This window comes from Suricata suricatta, chromosome 6 (assembly GCF_006229205.1).
Source record: "Suricata suricatta isolate VVHF042 chromosome 6, meerkat_22Aug2017_6uvM2_HiC, whole genome shotgun sequence".
Taxonomy (NCBI): Eukaryota; Metazoa; Chordata; class Mammalia; order Carnivora; family Herpestidae; genus Suricata; species Suricata suricatta.
This window is the reverse complement of record NC_043705.1, coordinates 142,465,537-142,489,134: the sequence shown is the minus strand read 5'-3', so window position 1 is coordinate 142,489,134 and position 23,598 is coordinate 142,465,537. Positions and strand designations below refer to the sequence as shown.

Here is a 23,598-nt window from a genome sequence, read left to right as displayed (position 1 = left end):
AGGAAGCCACAGTCATCAAGAAACAGTTGAAACAGATCAGCCTATCTAGTTTAAGAATTTACTTTATAAAAATGGAATTGGCTAGTATTTTTCCCTAAGTTTAAATAACACTTCTCTTTTGCTCTCTGGGGAACAAAAACCACTCCGCTCAAGCAGCTTGTCACACTGGAAACCAGTCACACGGAAGGAGTGAGGACAGAAGTGAGGGGGTGATGTGGGAGGCATTCGCTTACTTGGGGCGAGGGAGCAGGAAGAAGGTTTGCCCCTTTGGTCTGCCATGTGTGATGCTTTCTTTCTCGCCCCAAGGGGGAACGCCGGAGTCCTCACCTCTTCCGACCACGCCACACCCTCGATGGAGCCAAGATGAGGGCCTCCGTCCGCATGACCCGGTACCTGGAGTCCTGGGGAGCGGCCAAGCCCTTCGCACACCTGCATCACCGAGACAGCATGACCACGGAGAACGGCAAGATCAGCACCACGGTGAGCTCTCCCTGCGCCCCAGAGCACAGGCACGCGGGACCCAACCTAGTTGTCCGTAATAACACTGGAGATCTCCCGTCAAAGTAACCATCTGTAATGAAACAAGCTTACCCTGTTCTCCTCCTTGGAGAGACTGCTTACAAACAGCTCTCCGGGTGTGAATGAGTGCCAGGCTCACCTTGCTAAACGTTTGAACCAGAGTGATCCTACATTATAACTTTATAACCCAGAACCAGCTTACTTACTTGTTGTTTACTTCAGTATTAGCAACTAAATACCATTGAGCTTTCTTGTGGTGCTATTTTATTTCTTTGTTTGCTCTCAGGAAGTAAGAAAGCCTGGGCGTCCTTATAAAAGTACAAATGGAGGCGTCACGCCCTCGCAATTTGAATCGCAACATCCAGACTGATTTCTCGTTTTGGAAATGTTCACGCTGTGCCGGGGCATTGAACATTCTATTGTTGTAGATCCTTATTTATTTCACTCCAAGTTGTAACAGATAATAAAGTGCCAAAGCTTCTTGCAACAGGGACACTCTCAATAAGATGGCTGAAATGCAGTTAGAAAATAGAAAGACCCACAGAGACCCGGAAAACTAAATATGATGAAGCACTTAGAATAATCCCAGTAGCATTGTTAGATTTCAAAGTGATCTCTGAGTAAAATTTCACATATGATAGCATTAATTCCACTAGGGATGCAGTTGAGGAAGAAAAGAAAATGAAATGTTACATAACTCTCGTTGGCTGATGAGAAGAAACCCCTCAGGTTGTTAGGCGACGGTGAACTTTTACCATCTACCTGTGCTCCCTACCTCCCAGTGGCTCAAAGTGACAATACCCAACCCCTCAAATCCACATACTTGTTTTGACTTGTTTATATCTTTCCTCTCCACTTCCCTGGTGTTTTTTTTCCCAACTAACAAGAAAATGTGATCTGACGAAGGTCATATCCATCGGTCAACGAGGGAGACCGCCAGGACAGGTCCAAGAGCAGTTTCCAGTCTGTTGGGAAGAGAGAGACCATGAGTAGGAAACTCAGCAACAGACAAGATCATCTCCACTGCTGCTGAGGTCAATGATGATGAAAATAAAACGGAGCCATCTTTGGGAAGGAATGGCGTGGCTACTCTGGGGAAGTCTCAGAGAAAGAGAGCAGTAAACTGGGGAGGAGGTGGAGAAGATCAGTCCACTGGCCCCAACACAGAAATGAGTTGAAGTCTACTAGAGACAGAGAGGAGGCTGATGTGGCTGTAGTTTCATCAACAGTAAGGAATGGAGGTCATCGAGGATACGATGCACTGAAATAATTGTGTGTGATCCAGTCTAAGTGTAACGAGAAGTCTTCAGAAGATCTTAAGCAAGGAAAGGGCATGGCATAATTAATATTTTGGAGTAATAGAACAAGAGTTCAGGGCGCCAGGGGAAAGTGATGCCCTGTTATGCTAGGATTTTAGTTGTAGAAGGAATGAGAAGGAAGTTCAGGGTCTAATTGGAACTTAGGGCAAGTGATACTTGGTACCAGAGCGGATGTGCTTAAAAATGAGGCTCCGTGATGAAGTTACTCATTTTAGCTGCACAGTTGGAAGAAGTAGCTGAGATGACCACCACTGAGGGGAAAGCAGGCGGTTCAGATGGAAAAACCAAGACTTTGCTGATGGACATCTTCAAGTCAGTGTGCCTTTTAGACCTCTCCACACAGCTCCATCCCAAGTTGGGTGTGCAAGTGTGCAAGTCTGAACACACAGGGGAGCTCCAAGCTTGAGAGGGGAAGAAGCGTTTTCCAGTTTTAGGTGGTATTCGAAGCCATGGCACCAGGTGAAATCATCTGGAAGATGCAGAGATCCAAGGAGAAGGTCCCCAGGGCATCTGGAACCTCTGAGCATTTAGAGCCATTAGAGGAAAAGTATTCTAGGATGAGAGTGTCCAGTTGTCAGTGAAAGTCCATGCTTCTGACACTCTTACGAACAGTAATAATAATTTGTATGCTTTTGCTTCAACCCTGCATTTTTGATCAGAGTCCATGGCTAATAACTATACCTCCAACGGACAGTTACAGTGCATCAGCATTGAGTTGCTTGGTTTTCGAGAAATAAGAATCATGTGTAAATATGAGAACGTGCTTTTCTGTGCTGTTTCTGCTGTTGTTTATGATGCTGTTTCCAGGGCTGTTATTGATATTGCCATGGTTGCTTGTTTCTTATCAGTCTGTATTGTCCCAAGGCTTAAGCGTGACTGTCTCCCCACAACACAGATTGCAGCCTGACTGTAATCTGTTGGCATGTGTGTGTGAAGATACCTCCCTCAAGAGAGAGTTAGAACTCTCTCGTGCTTCTGGCTTTAGGAAGTTGTGTCTAAAAATCTGAAGATCTCTTGAACAAACACAACTTTCTTAATTGGCTGGTCTCCGCATTTTCAGATATGGAGTCTGGGGACTGCCTTAGCAGCAATTTAGGCCATCTTAAGAAAATCCTAAGGCTTTGTTTAGTACAGGAAGCCTATAGGTCTGGTGCTTGCCTGTACCCCTTACCCACTTTGAGAAAGACCCCCCAGTCATTCTTATTAATACATTCCAGAGCCAAGCAGGGTCATTGCCAAAAGTTCTTTCTTTTATCTAATCCCCTAGGCAGAACTCCACTGACTCCTGATTCAACATTGATAGAGCTGGTAAAAAAATGGTAAATAATGCATTATTTTGACTTACGTAATAACACTTGGAGTTCAGTTATTTTTTAAAAAATATATACCTTACCTTTCCCTAGGCTAAATACATTTCCTAATCTAATGCTGTAGATAAAGCAGCCAAGAAAAGTTTGGAGCCACTTGGAGCAGCTTTATCTCAAATTTCATTTTAATTTCCAGCACAGATGTATAACGGGGGTCTTCTGGATTTTTGTAAGTCTCCTGAACACTTGGCAGGTCCCCCACTGATAAACCCTGACCAGTGGCTCTCTCCCAGACCCTCTTCAGAGACAATGGGCACTCGTGTGTGGATTTTTTTTTTGATCAGTGAGTCACGATATTGCACCAGGGACACTGTCTCTTAGCCCAGCTCAGGGATAACACTTGACTGTAGATTTCGGGGTGACATTCGTGCTTTCAAGAACTTTGAATATCTGTCTGATGTCAGACTGCATTTTCACAGGATTGTAAGCTGTCTGCAGTAACTCTAATGGCAGTTATCTGAGGGCCCTTGTTGGAAATCGTGTCTGCACGATTATATCAGGATGTAAATTTTAAAGTTCCAGATAAAAACTCTGATATTTCCAGCATCCAGAGTTTATGGATGACACCAGCATCCCATGTGTAATCTGAGGTTTTAATCTTTTTCATGTTTATAATTAATCTCTTCTCCACGGGAGTAAGGAGTTGGGACCTAAATGATGCTCTCCACGATGAAAGAAGAAATAATGTTATACGTGATTATCCTGCAGCATCATTCTTGGAAACATGTTTTTGGAAACTAATAACCTTTCTTTTTCTTTTTTAAATAGGATGTGCCAATGGGTCAGCATAATTTCCAAAATCGTACCTTAAGGTATGGTATTTGTCCCACTTTCTGATTTTTAAAGGCTTGGGTTTTTAAAGCAATATTTCTGAAAGTGATTATCATCAATTAGAGTAACTTTGAAGGCCGCTTCTACCAAAAAGAGCAGTTCCTTGTGAAAAGCCTGATTTGATTGCCTCCAGCTTCTAAAAGTGTAATTATTAGCGTGATGTTACTAGGTTTACAAGAGGGAATGGTAAATACCTTAGGACTTTACGTTGTTGTCCTTAAAAATGACTCTTCTTAACATTAATATGTAGTAAAAAATTGAATTTTCTTAAAATGAGTATGTTGCTTAAAATTACACGTGTGTGTGTGTGTGTGTGTGTGTGTGTGTGTGTGTGTGTGTGTAATCCTGGAGATAAAAGCAAGAGAAGTCTGGCCTTTCTACAGTGAAAAGAAGGCCTGCTCAACCTGCTCAGAAAAAACTAAAAAGCTTCACACAAGTGTCCCCAGGTCCCCTGTCACTGCCAACCACAGAATCACAGTCACCGACTCTTTTCCACATTCCTCTGGTTTTGAGGGTCAGTTTTTCACATCAGTGTTGGTTGGGGGAGTTCAGTATTCCTTACTGAAGTCATTAGGATAGTTCATGAGAAGCCCAAAACTTCAGTCAGCCTTTTTTTTCCCACAGAGAAGTGAGTTTATTCTGTAGAAAATGCGTTGTAGCCAAGTAAACATAATTAGATTGTTTCCTGCTACATCCTTGCAAATAGTAACCTTATTCTAGAATCATCTATGACTTTATCTGTTGGCATGAGCTCTAATTTGTGTTTGGTGGGAAATTTTGACGTTGTAGTGTTGAGATATAAGACTCAGAGTCCTATGTGATAAGGATATTAGCTTCTGGGGATTTGAGGCATTATGAAGTGGTACAGGCCATATTAACGAGAACTCGAGCTAGTTTTGAAATATTATGGACCCCGTAAGATGCCCTGAGAAGGAGTGCCTCATCAAGCCAGTACGACACTAGCGTATCTGCCAGCAACTGTCCGCGGAAATTTCTTCCATGTCTTTTCACTGTAGAGTCCATACTCCTTCTGCGATCTATCCCGTCCCCCCTGCTGCTCTGCCTCAAGGGTCTATTTCCTGAAATCGGAGTGGGGAATCCCTCGTGCAGTGCCAGTATGATGTGGGCAGTCGCTTCCAGGACAAGTGCTGTCTGGAAGACAATGATAATAAGCCGTCATTTGGGACGGTGCATCACCTGTCTGCATACAGAAAATCGAATTTCATACCTGCAGCATGACTGCAGCATAGACGCTATGCCATTACCATTTTAGGGGAATGCCCAGAGCCCAAGGCTGGAAGAGGCGAGGCCCAGATTTGTGACCCCAAACTACATTCCCAACCACTCTTCTGTCGTGCCTGCCTTGCCAGGAGCCTCTTCTGTATTGATTCCACTTTCCTCGGTGGTGGTTGGGTGTTTGGTGGCCCCAGGGCCGCATGGAGAGAGCTCCACCTCCAGATCGGACTCAACTAGGCTGTCCTCCTGGGTCATGGCTTCCTGAAGTGGCCTGTGTTATGAAACCTCTCTGAGCCTTCAGCCTTGCTACTAAGTCAGCATCACCTGGTATGGAACATTGTCTGAGATCACACTGTGTCCTTAGATACAGTAGCCATGGCGTGGGAGTGGGTCAGGTGGGGAAGGAGCTCAGGAGAAAGAATGAACGGAAATTGGAAAGCAGGGGGGCCCGCCGGCGACAGGAGCACAGAATGGAGTCAGAAACGCCCGAAGTCTGGGGAACAAAACCTTTGCTGGCAGATTAAGAACTCCCAGTGGTAGATTCTCAGCCCCAGGGGTATCCTATCATCTACCATAGCAGAGATCACAAAATCAGAGACACGGAACCTATGTGTTAAGAATTGTTACCCAGATAGCCAAGGAATACAGAGGATGTAAATAATAAGATGCATTTATTGGCTACATCACGTGCCATCTTTATAGTGTTGAGTGTAGTGCAGATATATGTAAACCAATCTTAAATCCGATTCACCGAGGCAATACTGTGTTAGCCCCGGGCATAGCATTGAACGGGGATGTTTTCCTATGAGCCCTCAAGGTACCTACACTGTCTCAGATGTCATGAGACTTTGTGATAAAGACAGCCATCAAATCGAAGTCAGCAAACTCCAGTCTAAGCACAGTGCTGATAAAATGAAAAATGAAGGTTGCCCCTGGCCTGTGGGTGAGGATGAACCATCCTAGATGATTGCTGAGTTTGCTTGCTCTTTTAAAAAAGAAGGGTAAAGGGCCGCCTGGGTGGCTCAGTCAGTTAAGTGGCTGACTCTGGCTCAGCTCATGATCTCACAGTTTGTGGGTTCGAGCCCCACGTCGGGCTCTGTGCTGACGGCTAGCTCAGAGCCCAGAGCCTTCTTCAGATTCTGTGTCTCTTTCTCTCTCTGCTCCTCCCCTGTTTATACTCTGTCTCTCTCTGTTCACATAAATAAATAAATGTAAAAAAAATTTTTAAATAAAAAAAGAAGGGTAAAAATGAATTTGCCTTCTTCAACAGCTTAGAATCTGGCATGCTAAAACCTCTTCATTTAGTTTGCTCCCGTCTGGGGTGGATCACCTCATCATTCTGCTCTTGAGTCAGGAATATCCTGGGCCTGTTTAAAGAAGGCAGGACCCAAGGGCACCAAGCCACCAACTGTGATGGATTGGGAAGGCCCGTATGTCTCGTCCGTGATACTTTCCTGAGATTTAATTACAGCGAGCAGTGACACTGAATACACAGCACTCTTCTCGTCTGTATCTAGAGGCAGTTCTGAAATCAGAGAATAGGAGGCCACTCCAATTAGTTTTTTAACCCGCCCGAGCACAGAGGAGCCAGTGCTGTCTCCGTGTTGGACTAGGTGACTTGAGGATGCTGTGCTCAGGCCAGTTGGGTGCGGCTCCGCTGTGCTTTTCTCTCCTCAGCAGCTGTTTAACTTTAAACAGAGGGATTGTTTTGGTTTTCTCCTTTATATCATGCTCATGCTAATGGTCAAATTACCCCTGGAGAACTCATTCTTTTGGCTTGATGTATTTACAAGGCATCTTTTATTATGGCTGAAGATTATTTCCTTCTAAAACCAAGTGAGTGTCTGCAGGCGTATGTGGGCTTTTCCTGGGAACAGTGCTTTCAAATACTAAGGAACATCTAAATGCATATGTTAAGCTTTGATAGGCCTCAGAGAAGACTGTACTCCTGCAAATTCTTGAAAACTGACCAAGGGAAACATGAACAAGGAATAGCTTTTTTTTTTTTTCAACCAAACCAGGTTTTTACAGGGGAATTTCCAAAGCCAGGGTGTCCCGTCATAAAATAGAGTTTACAAAGGCAACAAGTCAAGGGCTAATGCATCTCTTAGGACAGAAAATTCCTTTATTGTAAACACCAAGTACATAACTTTCAGTGTGGCTTTTTAATGCCTGGTATCATTTCACTGTAGGTGAATAGTGAGTCAACATTTATTGTACCAAAAACTCTAGTCAATTCACTCCATTGACAGAGCAACTCTGTGTTAATAGAGAAAAGGCTGCTCTAGACTCTCTCTCTTTCTTTTTTTATTCAATGGGCAGAATGAAACAGGCTTGGGAATCACAGAAAAAATGGACTTAATATTTGGTTTAGTCATAATCTCTATCATAACATTTTCCTTTTCGTGTAGAACCAAGTCACAGAAGAAAAGATTTGAAGAAGAATTAAACGAAAGGATGATCCAAGCAATTGATGGGATCAATGCACAAAAGTGAGTACTTCTTAATCTTAAATTATCATACATTTTTTATTTCGAACTTATCCTGTGAAAATCATGCCAAGTCTTCCAAGAACTTTACCTTAAACCTTGTATACTTACCATGACAAAGCCACCGTTTTAGGAGATGTTCATTCGTTTCACCTCAATTGTCCTTAGTAATAGCTTCTGTCAATTAGAAAAAATTTTAATTCCTGCCTATGAAATCCTCTCTAAGTAGATTACTGATAAACAACATGAAATGGAAACAGAAAAATTAGAGCAAAATATGTTCAGTAAGTAATACTTTTTAAAGACCAATAGGAATGCCATATGGGGAAATCTGAGTTATATTATGTGACAGGAGCTATTGAAAATGCATTTATTCTGCTGAAAAATCAGGAGGCATGAAAGTACCTGTGTTCTCAGTTGTTGAAGAGAGGTTGTGAGCATTAGAATCTGAATTCATGGCAGCAGTGAGAGGAGGAAGGATTCTTTGGGGAACAAAATGTCATTCAGTCTATGAAGTCTGTGAACTGTTGTCGTAGTTTTAAATGGTCCAGGAGATGCAGGGGGGTGGAATGTAAAGAAAGGTGATACCCTTCATGGCCTGGACATAATAACTACATTCATTGGCCCTGACATTCTCCTTAGAATTCCTAGAGGGCAGAAGATGGATGACAGTACGGTGCCTGGTACCCATCAGATGCTCCACACAAGTTTTTAAATTTAAATTGTAGTGAACACATCACAAGATGAAAAATGGAAAGACTTAATGGAAAAGTTTCCATCCTTGTGGAAACCTATTTGATTTTTGTCATGAAAGTTGACTCATGAAAAGTATGAATGATTTTCACCTAAACTCTGCTTCCACAATTACATTACCCAGCTTTAAAAGGCATGTGCCCTTTCTAGATTGTTCCTTATAAGCATTCATTTTAGAATATTTACACAGCTGATGAAGGACTCACATGAGTGTATATGTATGTGTATATAGTGTGTGTGTCTGTGTGTGTGTGTGTGTGTGCATGTGTGATCTCATAGATAACAATAAAGTTACCGTGATTGGGCTAGGGCTGCAATTCACATATGCTACCCTGTTCAAGTAACACGGATCTATGGTCCCTCATTGTGCGCCAAATAGAGAAAGCCTCCCCCCTGACCTGGAGCACTCAGCACATGGCAGTTGTGCCCAGACAAACACTCGGCTCTGCCCGGCACCAACAGCCGTGTAAAAGTCACCGTCAATTCTGCCCCCATCAAAACCTCAGCACATCACAAGCCAAGAAACGTGACTGCCTGGACTCTGCAGCTAAAACCCAGGGTGGAGTCTGATTACGTGTAATGTGGGTAGAAGGATATAGTCACTCAGCCGCAGGAAGTAGCCCCTATCACTCCATGACCCACCAGAAGAAAACACGAGATCAGAAGAAAGAGAACACCTTGTTCCCGGCCAAATTTAGCCCATTACAGTAATCACAGTAATAATAGAAAACTCGTGTATGAAATCGGTCTTGGCATGTCTTCCTGCAGGCCTCTCCCTTCTTCAACCCCCATTGTGTGCACCTTTCAGACTGTTCCTACTGAAGGAGTCGTTACGTGGTGTAATCACTGGCTTGGCTTTATTTTTGTCGAGGTGGTCTTTGGATTGTCTGTTTGTACTGTATCACTTCATATTCAAATACATGTTGGGTGAACACCTTCATGTTCTAACGTAGGTTTATGATAAGGTAATGTTTAATGTTGGCGTAACTGCTTATATTGTAATTTTCCCAACACGTTTCAGAAACGAAAGAGGGGGAAATGTTTATGCTGTACTCCAAAGTCAAGAGGGAAATGCTGAAATGGAAGCTACTTTGCATATATTCTTTAATTAGATTTAGATAGGCCTTACCCATTACCTGCTCTTGTTCCTTCCTGTGATGGTCTTCTGTCTGAATTTCCACTTGAGGATTCCATAGAGACTTCAGGCTTCATGTACCATTCTGTCATTCTCTTGGTGGGCATGAAACTGTGATTTATATGCAGATTTTCATGTATTCATTCATTAACTCATTTATCAAGCATTCTGTTCAGAGCCTGGCAGTGTCAGCATATGCCTGGCATCAGACATCCCAGACACAAGGCACGGTGCCCCCTCTCAAAGGCCTAAGGGAGGGAAATCACCGCACACGGGCTCAGGGCAGAGGTGCGATAGATTTGACTTAGCCTGGGAAGGCAAGGCGTGGGCAGAAAGCATGATTGGTAGTTCTGCACGGAGGAGACTTGCTGGAAGTTTCTCTCAGAGCCTCATGGTGGGAAAAGGGAGGCCTCATAGTCGAGGGTGCCCAGGCCATTCACTCTAGGGGCATTTTCCTCTAGAGGAGGCGGGCTCTCTTATAAGAGGAGTCCTGTAAGACTGACTCAATAAAGAGGCCTGTGGTATGGTTCTCTTGACAATGGGACCGTCACATTGGGGTCTCCCAAATTTGCTTTTAATTTGTTTTGGGTTTTTTTTTAAATGTTTGTTTATTCTTGAGAGAGAGAGAGACAGAGCACAAGCAAGGGAAGGGTGGAGGGAGAGGAAGACATAGAATCCGAATCAGGCTGCAGGCTCCACACTGTCAGCACAGAGTCTGACGAGGGGCCCGAACTCACAGACTGTGAGATCATGACCTGCTTTGAAGTCAGATACTTAACCCCCTGGGCCCCCCAAGCCCTCCTTGGTTTTTGTGTTTAAAGCAAAAACAGAAAAAAAGTAATGTGAAAAAGCTCTAAGAGGGAAAGACGTTGGCCTTCACAAGGAAATGAGCTTGTGAGTCAATAAAGAGCCTGGGCCCCGAGTTTAAACACGTATGGTGGACAGAGTTGATGCACCGGAGCAGGGCAGACAGACCGGTGGGTCTCAGGCCGCAGGGCTGAGGCGGGGTGGGGCTCCACTCTGAGAGACCACCTGTCCAGAGCACTGATTCAGCCTTGGTTCTGTAGCCCACATTTCCCCAGTGCCTCAGGCCTTAGTACACCGTCCAGGCCACCAAACCCTTCAGTTTCAGTACTGCTGAGAGGTGTGTTGGTGTGCCCAGGCCACTGTAACAGAACCCCACAGACCGGGGTGGGGGCCTGAAACAGTAGACAGTTACTTCTCCGGGGGCTGGAGGACCACGATGAGGGTGCCGGCGTGGGTGGGTTCTGGTGTGAGTTCTCCCCTTGATTTGCAGAAGGTTACCTTCTTGCTGTCTTCACATGGCCTTTTCCTGACTCTCTGCAGAGAGACAGCCCTCTGATGTCTCTTTTTATAAGGATGTTACTTCTTTCCCATCAGGGCCCCACCCTTACAACCCATCTAAGGTTGATTACCTCCACAGAGACCCCGACTCCAGATACACTGCACTGCGGGTTAGGTGTTCACCATACACACTGGGGGGAATAGAATAGAATCCTCTAGACATAACAGTAGGATTTTATAGTGTCTTCTTTGCCACAGAACCTGTGTTCTGACAGCCAGAGTAATTCCGGGTAAGGGTGTGCATGTACTTGGTCCCCACATTCAAGTCAGGGTCTTGTGCAGAATCAGGGTCTTGTTCAGGCTCTTTGTTTGAGCTGGGCCTAGCACAAAACAACAAACAAAAAGATCTTGGTATAAATTAATAGAGAGTCACTCGGGGCGCCTGGGTGGCTCAGTTGGTAGAATGTCCAACTCTTGATTTTGGCTCAAGTCATGAGCTCACAGTTTGTGAGCACGAGTCCCAGTTTGGGGTCTGTGCTGAGGTGGAGGCATGGAGCTTGCTTGAGATTTTCTCTTTCTCCTTCTCTCTCTGCCTGCTTCTCTCTCTGTCTTTCTCTCTTTCTGAAAATAAATAAGATTAAAATTTTTTAAATAGAGAATCACTCATTATATGCCCCAGGGGCAGGTGCATTTTCTTTATCGTGTAGGCCACCTGGATCCGGAACAATGTCAAGACCCCCTAAGTAAAACACACATTCTCCCTTCCTTCCCTCCTTCCCCCTTCCCTTCCTCTCCCTTCCTTTCTTTTCCCTTCTCTGCCGCTCTTGTAGTTCCAATCCCCAAAATTATATTTGGCCTTAGCAGCCCCCACTAATCTTTCCTATTCCAAACGTCCAAATCACATTTCTAAATGTCTGAGTTTCCTGCACGACAGTAAAGGGAGCTGCAGTCGCCTCAGAGCGCCTAGGACGGTGAAGCCTAAATATGAGTCTAGTCTCGTTCCTTCAGAGGAAAAGGGCAGAAGAACCCAGCGCTCATGGCTGACGAAGCTCCGGGTTAAGGGTTAGGGACACAGTGAAGCAAGCAAGGCCTGGCTGGAACGCTTCCGGTCCAGCGGCGGACCCAGACAGGTCACGGAAGCTGACATGGGACACAGGCCCTGTGAATTCAGAACCCGCTTCTACATCTCCTTGATAAATTTCACTCTTACTTTATTTCCAACCAGAGGCTACCCAAGGGCGTTTTGAAATTAGATTTTTCTTTTTCAGTCAATAAGTTACCTATTTTGAATACATTACCTCCATATATTATTCATAGTTTGATACTCATAACAATACACAGTTCTGAAAATGAATAAGATTAACATTTATCTTAGATTTTATTTTCTTCTCTTTTTGCCATGAACCAACCTTTTATTTTTCCAACCAGCCTCCTCAGCAGGACAAGGCCATACTTCTGCAGCTGACACAGTAATAAATACCCAGAAAAGTTTATTTCCCTGGTATCTAAAGCTTATACCTTGAACCAAAAGGTATTTTTATGGTCTCACTTTAAGTTTTTTTTTTAATGTTTTATTTATTTTTGAGAGAGAGAGAGCGTGAGCAGGAGAGGGGCAGAAAGAGGGAGACATAGAATTCAAAGCAGGCTCCAGGCTCTGAGCTAGCTGTCAGCACAGAGCCTGACATGGGGCTCGAACCCACGAACTCTGAGAACATGACCTGAGCTGAAGCTGGCTGCTCAACCGCCTGAGCTGCCCAGGCGCCCCTATGGTTCTCACTTTAAGCAGCCATCATGTCTAGAGCAGACTACTGACTTCTGGGCCTTGGTGGAAATTGTGCTGTCTGTAGTGTAGATTTGTGGGGGAGTTGAACTCACCACAGTGCATGTGTGGTTTGCGGTTCTGGGCACAGGGAGACCTGGATATCTCCCGCCCCAAATGTGCTGGTCTCCTGGGGTAACCTGTTATTAGCCCTGATAGGAAGCATCAGTGTACGTTTAGAGACCGCAATCCAAAATCAGCAGGTGGCTGGACTTGGCAGTTAAAAGGTCAAGTGCAACAGCTGACCTGGCCTTCTTTCCTAGATCCTCAAATCCCTAGTCCCCAAATATACCTCAGGAAGTCAAAATCCGCAGACCAATGGATTGCAAAAGAAGCACAGTAAGAAATTTGTGTGAATTGATAATTACTGGAACAGATGCAACATTTTTTGGAAATCTATATAAAACATAATTTTATGCCTAATATCCTGATATATATGTACACTCTCTTCCTCTATATTGATATGTAGGCATAGATATAGGGTTACATGATTTGCAGATATATGCTTATTTGCATTGTAAAACACATATATAATATATACACATATCTATAATTCCTATATACATATGTAACTCAGGTTATTTTTTATTTGAAAGATATTATTGAAGAAAACAAGGAAAGTAAAAATGTCCATTCCTCAATGTAATGACCCAAACCAGTTGGTAATATATTTTGTTGGCACTGATTTCTAGATTTTTTTTTTCTTGGTACAAAGATTTCCATTTTCCCTTACATTCCTGTGCTTGTGGATGTAAGAATGTGTATCTTCCTCTTTCACTCAGCTTCATTTCATCCAGTGTGCATTTATTTTATTTCCCAGGGCGGGACTGTACCAGGCGGGTCTCGCGTGCCCTGTTGCTTGGTCTCACACCTGGTGTCGCTGTTCAAGCGGCGCGCGTGTGAAACATTTTAGAGAAAGTCTTATCTGGATGCTCTTTGTCTATTTCATTTTTAAAAAAATGTTTTATGTTTTTATTTATTATTGAGACAGAGACAGAGCATGAATGGGGGAGGGTCAGAGAGAGAGGTAGACACTGTGAGATCATGACCTGAACTGAAGTTGGACGTTTTACGTGACTGAGCCCCCCAGGCGCCTACTCTTTGTCCATTTCAACTGCCTTCTTGAAACCTTTCTCTAAAAGTCAATCCATGTGTAAGAATGCACACTTTCATATGATATTTATTTATTTTTGAACATCTGAGGGATCTGTATGTGTGTGTGATGCTTGTGTTTGCATAGACATAGACATTTGCAGCCTGTACTACGTTAGTGGTCTGACCCGATCGCTTAGCGTGTTAGTATTTTTACCTACTTTTGAAAACCATAGTCAAACAATACTCTTTACTTAATAGACATGAAAGATACGACAGTGAAAGTATTTTCAGTGAGTGTGAGAGAAGCAAGGTCTTCCTCCCAGAACTCGGAGGATGCTCTAAATGGCTTTGATACTCTGGTATATTGCTTCCTATAAGCTAAGAAAAGCAGTACTTCTCTATGAACCAAAATTTGCAGGGGATGAAACTACCATGTGATTTCAGTAAAACATTGGGGAATAAATTTATTGATGTACTTGAATCCTTTTGATGACATATTTCCCTCATTATTTAATTTGGGAACACGAGTTTTGGGTTGGTATGATGACTGGTTTGGAATGGCTAATTTTCCAAGGAGGGCCACCCGTGAAGAGGAGTATTCTATTTGTACATCCTAGTCTTCCTCGATTCTGATCCAGCTACCTGGCATCATGCATTTTTTTTTTACTTTAATTTTGGATGATTTACAATAAAGAGCAAAGAATGCCGTTATTTTTTAAAAAGTAGTTTTGGTTCATTGGTTGGAGGGCTGGATTCATGATGTTTGTCCTTTTGATTTCCAGGCAGTGGCTCAAGTCTGAAGACATTCAGAGAATCTCACTCCTGTTCTACAATAAAATACTAGAAAAAGAGGTAAGCTACTTTCTTGTTTTCCCAGTCTTTTTTATCTGCTTTTTAAAAATCCTTTTGTGAAACGGTGCTCCCGTGTTCTGCACAAAGCACTGACATTGCCTTGGACTAGCTCAGACCCTTCACAGCTTTTCCGTGATGCTTCCGTGCATGTGCTGTTGGGCCGCGTGTCTTGTTACTGAGTCTCTGTCTGGCCGGGCACCCCGTTCAGCACCGCTGGCGGTAATGACATCTGCAACAGGTCTGATCCCGGGCTACAGGGAGGGGACAAGAGCTAATGACTGGCTTTCTCAATGGCACATTTTCTTTCCTTTTTTTTTTTTAATGTTTATTTATTTTTGAGAGAGACAGAGACAGGGGAGGGGAGGGGCAGAGAGAGAGGGAGACACAGAATCCGAAGCAGGCTCCAGGCTCTGAGGTGTCAGCACAGAGCCCTACGCAGGGCTCAAACTCATAAACAGTGAGATCATGACCTGAGCTGAAGTCAGGCATTCAACCAACTGAGCCACCAAGGTGCCCCTCAGTGGCACATTTTCTTAGAAAAGTTTTTTTTTCCTTTTTTTCTCCTTTTCTTTTTTCTTGTTATTTTTTTTAAATAGTTTATTACCAAGTTGGTTTCCATATAACACCCAGTGCTCTTCCCTACAAGTGCCCCTCTCCATACTCATCACCCTCCTCCCCTGCCCCCCTCCCTCTTCAGCCCTCAGTTTGTTCTCAGCATTCAGAAGTCTCTCATGATTTTCCCCCCTCCTTCTCCCCAACTCTTTCCCCCTCTTTCCCCTTCCCATGGTAGAAAAGTTTTTAAAAGAAAACAAAACCCTTCTTGATAAATGTGCTGCTTCTTTACACAAATCATTATAATTTTTAAAGAAAAACATGAGATTTACATTCAATATCCATTTGGGAGAATTACAAATGCTAAACTTTTAAGTATTTATTGCATCTAAATAACTTCTTGCTTTGTGACCCCTACAGTAAGAGCCACGATAGGCTCACATAAATAAGCAGATGTTTGGGCTTTGCATGTGAGGCTTAACACATATTTGCTAAAATGAACTAAGTACTTATTGCCCCCCAAAATCACTGCTCTTCTAGGTCAGTTTTATCGCATTTGCCTTTTGTGTTGATCAAGAAAAAGGAACAAGTTAGAGATAATTTTTATTATCCAGCTATATAATTACAGGCTAAGTTTGAACAAGAGCTACTATATTAATGGCAATGGTCACAGCACCGGCATTAACATTTTGTTGAGAATTTTCAGTTCATTGCTTTATGGATATTGAACAGCATATCCAAAACCCATCAGGGGTGGATTTTATAGTTGCACGTGAACTTTCTTTTGTGTTAGTGGTCAATGAGTCAACACGCTGACCGCAGACAGCTTACCAAGTTAACGTGTGCTGTAATTCATCGTTACTATGGACCATTTTATCCTTGAACAACTTTAACAGATACCGATGGCTACTTATTGTTCAAGTGTTAAATGATCCCTGCTTGATTCATGTCCCATTTCCTTTATTAGTCCCACAAGGAAGTTCCAATTCATAAATGACAGAAAGCCCAGAAGAAGGTAAAAGATAAGGGTACAAGTGAGTGTATAAATCTGATAACACTTCTGCAGTTATGTGAATATCGCTTCTTCACCAGTATGTAAATTATCCAGGCTATTTATTCACAAAATTCACTTAGAAAATATTCAAGTAAACAGACGGTGATCATTTTATTTTTTTTAATTTTTTTTAAACATTTATTCATCTTTTTGAGAGACAGAGCGCAAGCAGAGGAGGGACAGAGACAGAGGGAGACACAGAATCTGAAGCAGGCTCCAGGCTCTGAGCTGTCAGCACAGAGCCTGACGCGGGGCTCAAACTCACAAGCTGTGAGATCATGACCTGAGCCGAAGTCGGACGCTTAACCGACTGAGCCACCCAGGCGCCCCTGGTTACCATCATTTTAAAACGCAGCTCTTGCTGACATTCCCCCTGTGCCCATATTTGTAGAGGCCAGCATTGAGGCCACCTTCCAGTCCGCCTACCCCCAGCCTGCTCTCCTGGCCAGCAAGATGGGGTCAAAGGCAGCAAGACACAGAGCAGGAGAAACATGAGTAGACCACCCAGACCCCCATCACCCCGCATGAAAACCCCACAAGCTCAACCCAAGACATTTGTACTGTAACTTCCCACAACTTGGGCACAGTCTCTGCAGATATGGCGAATCCAACCTGCCAGTATTTTCAGGAGAGTTCAAGAGCATGGGCCCAAAAACTGCTGTTTCCTTTCATTTTATGAGAAAACCCTCTTTTGTGAGGCAGTAGAGCCTGGTGGTTGGGAACCTGGGTTTGGGAGCCTGTCCACCTGGGTGAAGTCCCAACTTTTGCCGTGTCTGTATCTTCCTGAGAATGTTAACCAGTCATTCTGGTCCAAAGTCCTTCATCCAAACACAGGGACGATAATGGTCCATGCCTCAGGCAGCAGTGAGGATTAAATGAGTTGGTGCCTGTAAAGCATTTAGGCTGCCTGTCCCGCCACCGTAAGGGCTGTATGCGACAGAGACCACTGCCACCATTGCAAGTGCAGTGCTGGCTGGCTTTTCTCTGCGCAACGCCAGCAGGGGGTCCCGGGCGGACAGCTACCCTGGTCAGTGTGTGGTCCTGGATGTTACGGAAAGCTGTGCAAACCCGATCATGGCGGGAGAAGAGTCCATCAGCCAGGTGCACACACAGCAAACAGAAGGGTCATAGACCTGGAACAGAGCCCACTGGCCTCTGTGTCTTACAGATTTCCTCACTGCCTCTAAGTAGCATTCAGATAAATAAAAAAAAAATAAAACACTAAAATACATAAAATGAGGATATTGCATTTCCGCAATATTCTTCAAAAGTAAACTAGATGGCTAGTCACCTGCTTATCCCGCGTCGCTGTGGACGTGAGACCCTCAAGGGGACCCGGGCCCCTGCACTCTCACGGTGCTGCTGCCCGTTGGCTCACCGGTCCTGGTGGTCAGGTGCTGTCTTTCCTTGCTGGATGGTTGGTCTCATAAAAATCCTGCTTTGAGGGAGAAACGCTTTCGCAGCTCATTTGGAGGGAGGAAGCACTCCTTGCCAGCGATGAACAACGGTGTCCTCAGCTTGTTTCTCTTGTCCCATCTTAGCTGAGGGGTGCGATGCATGAGAACAGGCCCCGGCAGGCTGCTGGCTGGCTGTTTCAGCCCCTCGGAGAACGTCACTCATGGTTTCCTTCTTGTCCCCTCAGTACCGCGCCACCGCACTGCCAGCGTTCAAGTACTACGTGACCTGCGCCTGTCTCATACTGTTCTGCATCTTCATCGTGCAGATTCTCGTGTTACCCAAGTAAGTACGTGCGGTTCTCCATGGGGGCGCTCCCTGGGCGCCCCTTTCCACAGGAGCCCCGTGGTACCAAAGGATGAGAGAGGATTCAGATTTCCAGACAGAGGGGTGATGTAACATGGGGAGGGGACAGTCAATTCAGTATCTGTGAAGCCAAGTGGCTCCCCAGTGTCTTGCTTAGTTACAATACTGTTGGACTTTCAAGCGGACGTATTGATTCACTATCTATAGGGATTTAAAAAAAATAAATTTACCCTTCATACTTTGATTTCTGTATTGCTCTGGTGCCCAGTGTAAGAAATGTAGCCCAAGAAACTTTACTCAGAAAGAGATAAAGGTTTAGGTGGGGTTTTTTTTGTAACTTTATTATTTTTTTTTTAGAATATAACACTATTTTTTAACATATGCAATTATTTTCCATCATTTACAATACAGTAGTTACAATGACACTCCAAACAGAAAAGCAAAGTAAAAAATCAAAACCCCCACTTCTATTTCATGTAATTAGACTTATACAGAAATTAGAAGGTTAAGTAACAACTAGTTAATCACCTGATTTCACAGCTATCTGAAGTGGCAATCATTATATATCAGCTTGTCTATGATACATTCAAGATAAATGATACAATTTCTTACTTGCCCATAAGCTACAACACAGCCTGCTTAATACCTTTCCTTAAATTCCACTTCTATACTACAATATACTTGAGGTCCATGCAAAAAAGTAGCTGTTTTTAATAAATAAATACGGTCATTATGTGTGAGAAAGACAAAACCCACTCTGGGCACACCTGTCCGTTCTGAGTCCACCCTCTTCTCCCGGACGTCCACCCTCCGTCACCCTTTCTGACTGTTATAGGTCACTGTCAGCTCACCCCTCCCAGGGGACACCTGGGGACAGAGGGGAGAAACTGCGAGCCCAATTTTACACTTGCACACTTTGGGGTGCACCTCTAGGCCCATCTGTTGGTGAAAATCCAGTCATTCTGGGATTCCTAGACGCCTTTCTCTCACACCTTCTTACTGAGCACACTGTGAGTCAGCCAAATTTCTTCAAAGTGATGGATTCTTCCTCATTCTGTGGTCTAAGAGAAAAGAAGAAAACAAAACTCCTGTCTGTTTGTCAGTCGTTGGGGATATAGAAACTTGGAAGACAAAACTTCCGCTTACCATTGTCTGTTCTGTGAAGGCCAAAGCAACCATTTTCAACCTAGTCAGATCTAATTGCGTGTTTTCATTTCACTTTAGCAGCATTTGTGGGCAACTTGACTTGCGAGACTGAGCTGCATTTCTCTCCGAAGGATGTTGCAGAAACTAGAGAGAAATGATCTGTCCTTCCCCTCTGGAACCCATAGGACGTTCTTCGGGGCACTCATCCAATACGAAGGCATTTATAGAAGTAATAACAAGTCACAGTCTAACTCACACATGTGGGTTCCAATCTATCTGACCCTTTTTAGAAGAGGTTTTGAGTAAATTTCCCCTCCCCTCCCACCCCCCATGAATTAGCATTGAAATACATGGGCCAAATGAGCTCTTCATCTGAGATTACAAAATTTTCGGTGAAATTTCCCCACGTCAACGTATCTGTTTCCCACTCCAAAAAGAAAAAAGGTAACAAATTAAGCTGTTTCTGAGCTCCAGGCCTGTGCCACTTGGTACAGAAGAGAAAGTACGCAACCTGCACACACACAGCTTACTGAGTGTTAGAGCTGAAGGGTGTTGAAAAAGTTACATAGGTGAAACAAATATTACCACGGGAAGTGGGCTCTTATTTTTATGATTAGAAAAATTCATTTCTTTTTCTACATCTTCCTTTTGGATGAGTATCTTTCTATTTTCTACATCAGTAAGACAGGGTTTATCCTTTGCTGGAAGGAATTGAAAGAGAGGAAAGTGACTAGAATTTTTTTTTAACCATTCATTTTATTACTATGCAAAATATTTCTTTTTCATGCATCCATTTGTGTTCTTATGGATTTTTATTCAAGTATAATTAACATTCGGTGTTCTGGGGGTCTCAGGTGCACAACCTAATGATCCAGCAATTCTGCACGTTAGTCAGGGCTCATCCCACTAAGTGTACTCAGTGCCCTTCCCCTGCTTCACCCATCCCCCGCTTTCCCCTGGCCGGCCGCCAGTTTGCTCTTTGTATTTAAGAGTCTATTTTTGTTTCTTTGTCTGTCTCTTTGTTTTTCCTTTGTTAGTTTGTTTTGTCTTTTAAATTATACATAGGAGTAAAATCATATGGTATTTGTTTTTCTCTGACTTATTTTACTTAGCCCCTGGCTCCATCCGTGTTGTGACAAAAGCAAGATTTTGTTAGGACTGAACAACATTCCACTCTGTATGTACTGCATCTTTATCCATTCATCACAAAAGGACACTGGGGCTGCTTCTGTATCTCAGCTATTGCAGACAAGGCTGCAATAAACACAGGGGTGTATACATCTTTTCATATTAGTTTTTTGTTTTGTTTTGTTTTGTTTGAGAAAAAGCAACCCCAGAGCCCTGTTGGTGGGAATGCAAACTGGTGCAGCCACTCTGGGAAATAGAATGGAGGTTCCTCAAACAATTAAAAATAGAACTATCCTCTGACCCAGCAATTCCACTACTAGGATGCCTTAAAAGATGATGCCAAAGAAGCCAGAAACGTCCAGGGACCCAGGAAAATAATTTGTGGGATTGCGCTTTCCAGAAAACATCAGGGAGATGTCTTCTGTCTCTGCTTTGCTTTTCTTATCGCTCTTCTGTGTTGCTGTGTCTTTAAGAGGGCCCATGAAGTCCACTGTCTCTGGCATCATCACCAACTCTTAGTGGGTTTCTCTTGAGCAACAAGTTGGATTTTGAGCCTGAACATTGTGAAATCTGTGCTGGTTTCACTTCCTTTCTTTGTGTTGGCAGTGAGAGAGCTCAGCATAGGTCTGTGGATTCTAGAACTTTCTGTGCTTGTTTCATATTGCATTTATATTATACTATCTGCATGTTGTATTATATTTGAGAGAGAGGGAGAGAGACAGAGCACAAGCAGCATGGGGACAAAGAAAGAGGGAGACACAAATCCAAGCAGGCTCCAGGCTCTGAGCTGTCAGCACAGAGCCCTAAACAGGCTTAAATTCACAAACTGTGAGATCATTACCTGAGCCGAAGTTGGATGCTTAACCAACTGAGGCACCCAGGTGCCTCCTTGTCCAGTATACTTTTAAATTCCTTTATTTATTCACCATCTTTAAAAAAGTTAATTCTTCAATTTTATTTCCCTTCTTGCTGATGTATATCACTTATCCTTTTATTGCGGTCTGTGGGTAGCAATAGCACCTGTTTTTTTCTTATATTAAAATATTTTTACCTCCCTTATTTGACATTTGCTCTTCAATAGTAGTTTAACTGGATATAAAATTCTAAGTTAACTCTTATTTTCCCTTAGTATTAGGATGATGATATCACATCAATTTCAACAGCTGTTGTTGCTAAAGAAATGTTTTCTGTCGATCACATTTCATTCCTTTTTAGAACTTAAGTATATTATTTCCCAATGTATATTTTTTCTTATTTACCTAGGTGACTAGGTGTGATTTTTCAATCTGAAGATGTGTATTTGTACTTAGTTCTTAGAAGTTCTCTAATATTATCACCTTATGTATTCCTTCTGTCTTTACTGTTTCTTCCTGAAATCTTATAAATTGTGTATTGTGCTATTCATCTGCTTACTGGGTCTTAGAATTTATCCTCAAAGTCTACACCTCTTTGTTTCTTTGTGCTACAGTCATTCTGGTGAATTCCTTATCCACATTAACTGTATATATCTAAGAAGTCTATTTGTTTGTTTTCTTTAAAATCTGATCTCACGGCTCATGGGTTTGAGCCCTGCATCAGGCTCTGTGCTGACAGCTCAGAGCCTGGAGCCTGCTTCAGATTCTGTGTCTCCCTCTCTTTCTGTCTCTCAAAAATAATTAAAAACTAAAATAAAATCTGAATTTCTTTATGATTCTGTATTTTACCTAAGGATTCCTTTTCTTATATTTTCCTTTATTAGTCTAATAAATGTATTGCATGAAAATAGTACTTCTTTCATTCAGTTATGATGGCATACAAATGCATAAATCCTGCTGTGTGGTCTCTCTGTTGACTCATAGTGACCTGCCTCCTTGGGTTGTATGTAATTTGAACTGTGAGCTCACCAACATTAGGGTTTGAGTCCATGGTGACCTCACATACTCTGAGTTGTGAAGGCCTTGTTATTATGTGTTTTTCAGTCTTTCTCTGCCAGCTGTCTCTGGAGCTCACCAGTTCAAGTGAAAGCATTTTGTTAAATTAAGGTCAAGCTCAAGGTCCCGTCAAGTCTTTGTGCATTTGACTAACTCCTTAGCATGGATCTCATTTCAGGATACTCTGTTTCTACTCATCATCCTAGTCAGTCAGCTTCCCAGAAAATTATCAGACTGGTGGGCATAGTTTTTGTTTCCTATTTCTTGGTAGGACAGCACTTCATGGCTTCTACTTGATTCAGGAGCTCAGTTCCAATTTCCCATCAATAGGATGCCTGAGATCATCCCGACTTTGCGTAGCATAGACATTAAATCTCACACTCCAAGGCATGGAAAAGCCTCTGGTTCCTCCCAGTCTGTCTTGCCTCAATACCTCTTCACTCTCTGCTTTTGAGTACTCTCTGTGTATTTAGTATTTCCTCTCTTGATAATGAGCTTGTCTATCTAAAAAGAATTTTGTTGAAGCATTTTCATTCGGATAATGATGCTTCTCACTTCTAATTTATCTTCACTTATTTTTAATGTGCTGACCTCTAATTTTATTTTGTTTCTTTTCTTTTGGGAAAACTCCCTCATGTTTTTTGAAAAAAAGACAAAAATTGCTAATGAGCGAATGAATGAGGGCATGAATAATTAACAGGAATTTGTGACCTTGAAAGGATCAGTAAGGGGAAGAGTCTGCCTGAAAGGGCCTTATGTCATTCCTGTTTGGCACATAATCTCGAATCTGACTCTAGGCTCAGAATTTAAATAGTTATACTTAAATTATTAATTGGTTTCTCTTTTTAGGCTTAGTCTCTCATTTCTGTCTGCCTTGTATAATAACTTTACCAGAAATGTAAGCTACTTTCAAAGACCAAAAATGATCAAGCCTGAATTGTTTTTGCAATTTTTAGTAGTTTTATTAATCTTATCTGCCAAACTAAATGGATTAAACCAGACCTGGGCAGTTGTTACAATAAGAATGATTTTTTTTCTAATAAAGGTTAGTGAAATATCAGTGTGTTTCATTAGCCCAAGTTAAATTAAGAATAATGATATTTTATGTAAGCAAAGTCAATAGAAAAATTATCATCTTAAATATGTGAGTTTTATTATTTCTACTGAGATTCTTTGATACTTATTCCATGACTCATTTTAATAATCAATGCTCATTAATTCTTTAATACTCATTTCAAAAGAGTCACTTTCATTTTGGTTTTATCTCCAAAAAGGAAAAGAAAAATTAGAAGAAATTTAATGGTAGAATCATTCATGTCCATTGAAA

General features: G+C 42.7%; 1 protein-coding gene across 1 annotated transcript in view; it reads left to right on the top strand.

Moving 5' to 3' along the window:
• The window catches only part of ADCY2 (adenylate cyclase 2), a 391,390-nt gene that overhangs the window by 280,083 nt on the left and 87,709 nt on the right, over positions 1–23,598 (top strand). The window contains exons 10-14 of the mRNA XM_029941289.1: positions 307–480; positions 3,974–4,017; positions 7,684–7,764; positions 14,651–14,720; positions 17,969–18,066. Coding sequence (XP_029797149.1) covers positions 307–480; positions 3,974–4,017; positions 7,684–7,764; positions 14,651–14,720; positions 17,969–18,066 — 467 coding nt within the window. The remainder of the gene's footprint in view (positions 1–306; positions 481–3,973; positions 4,018–7,683; positions 7,765–14,650; positions 14,721–17,968; positions 18,067–23,598) is intronic.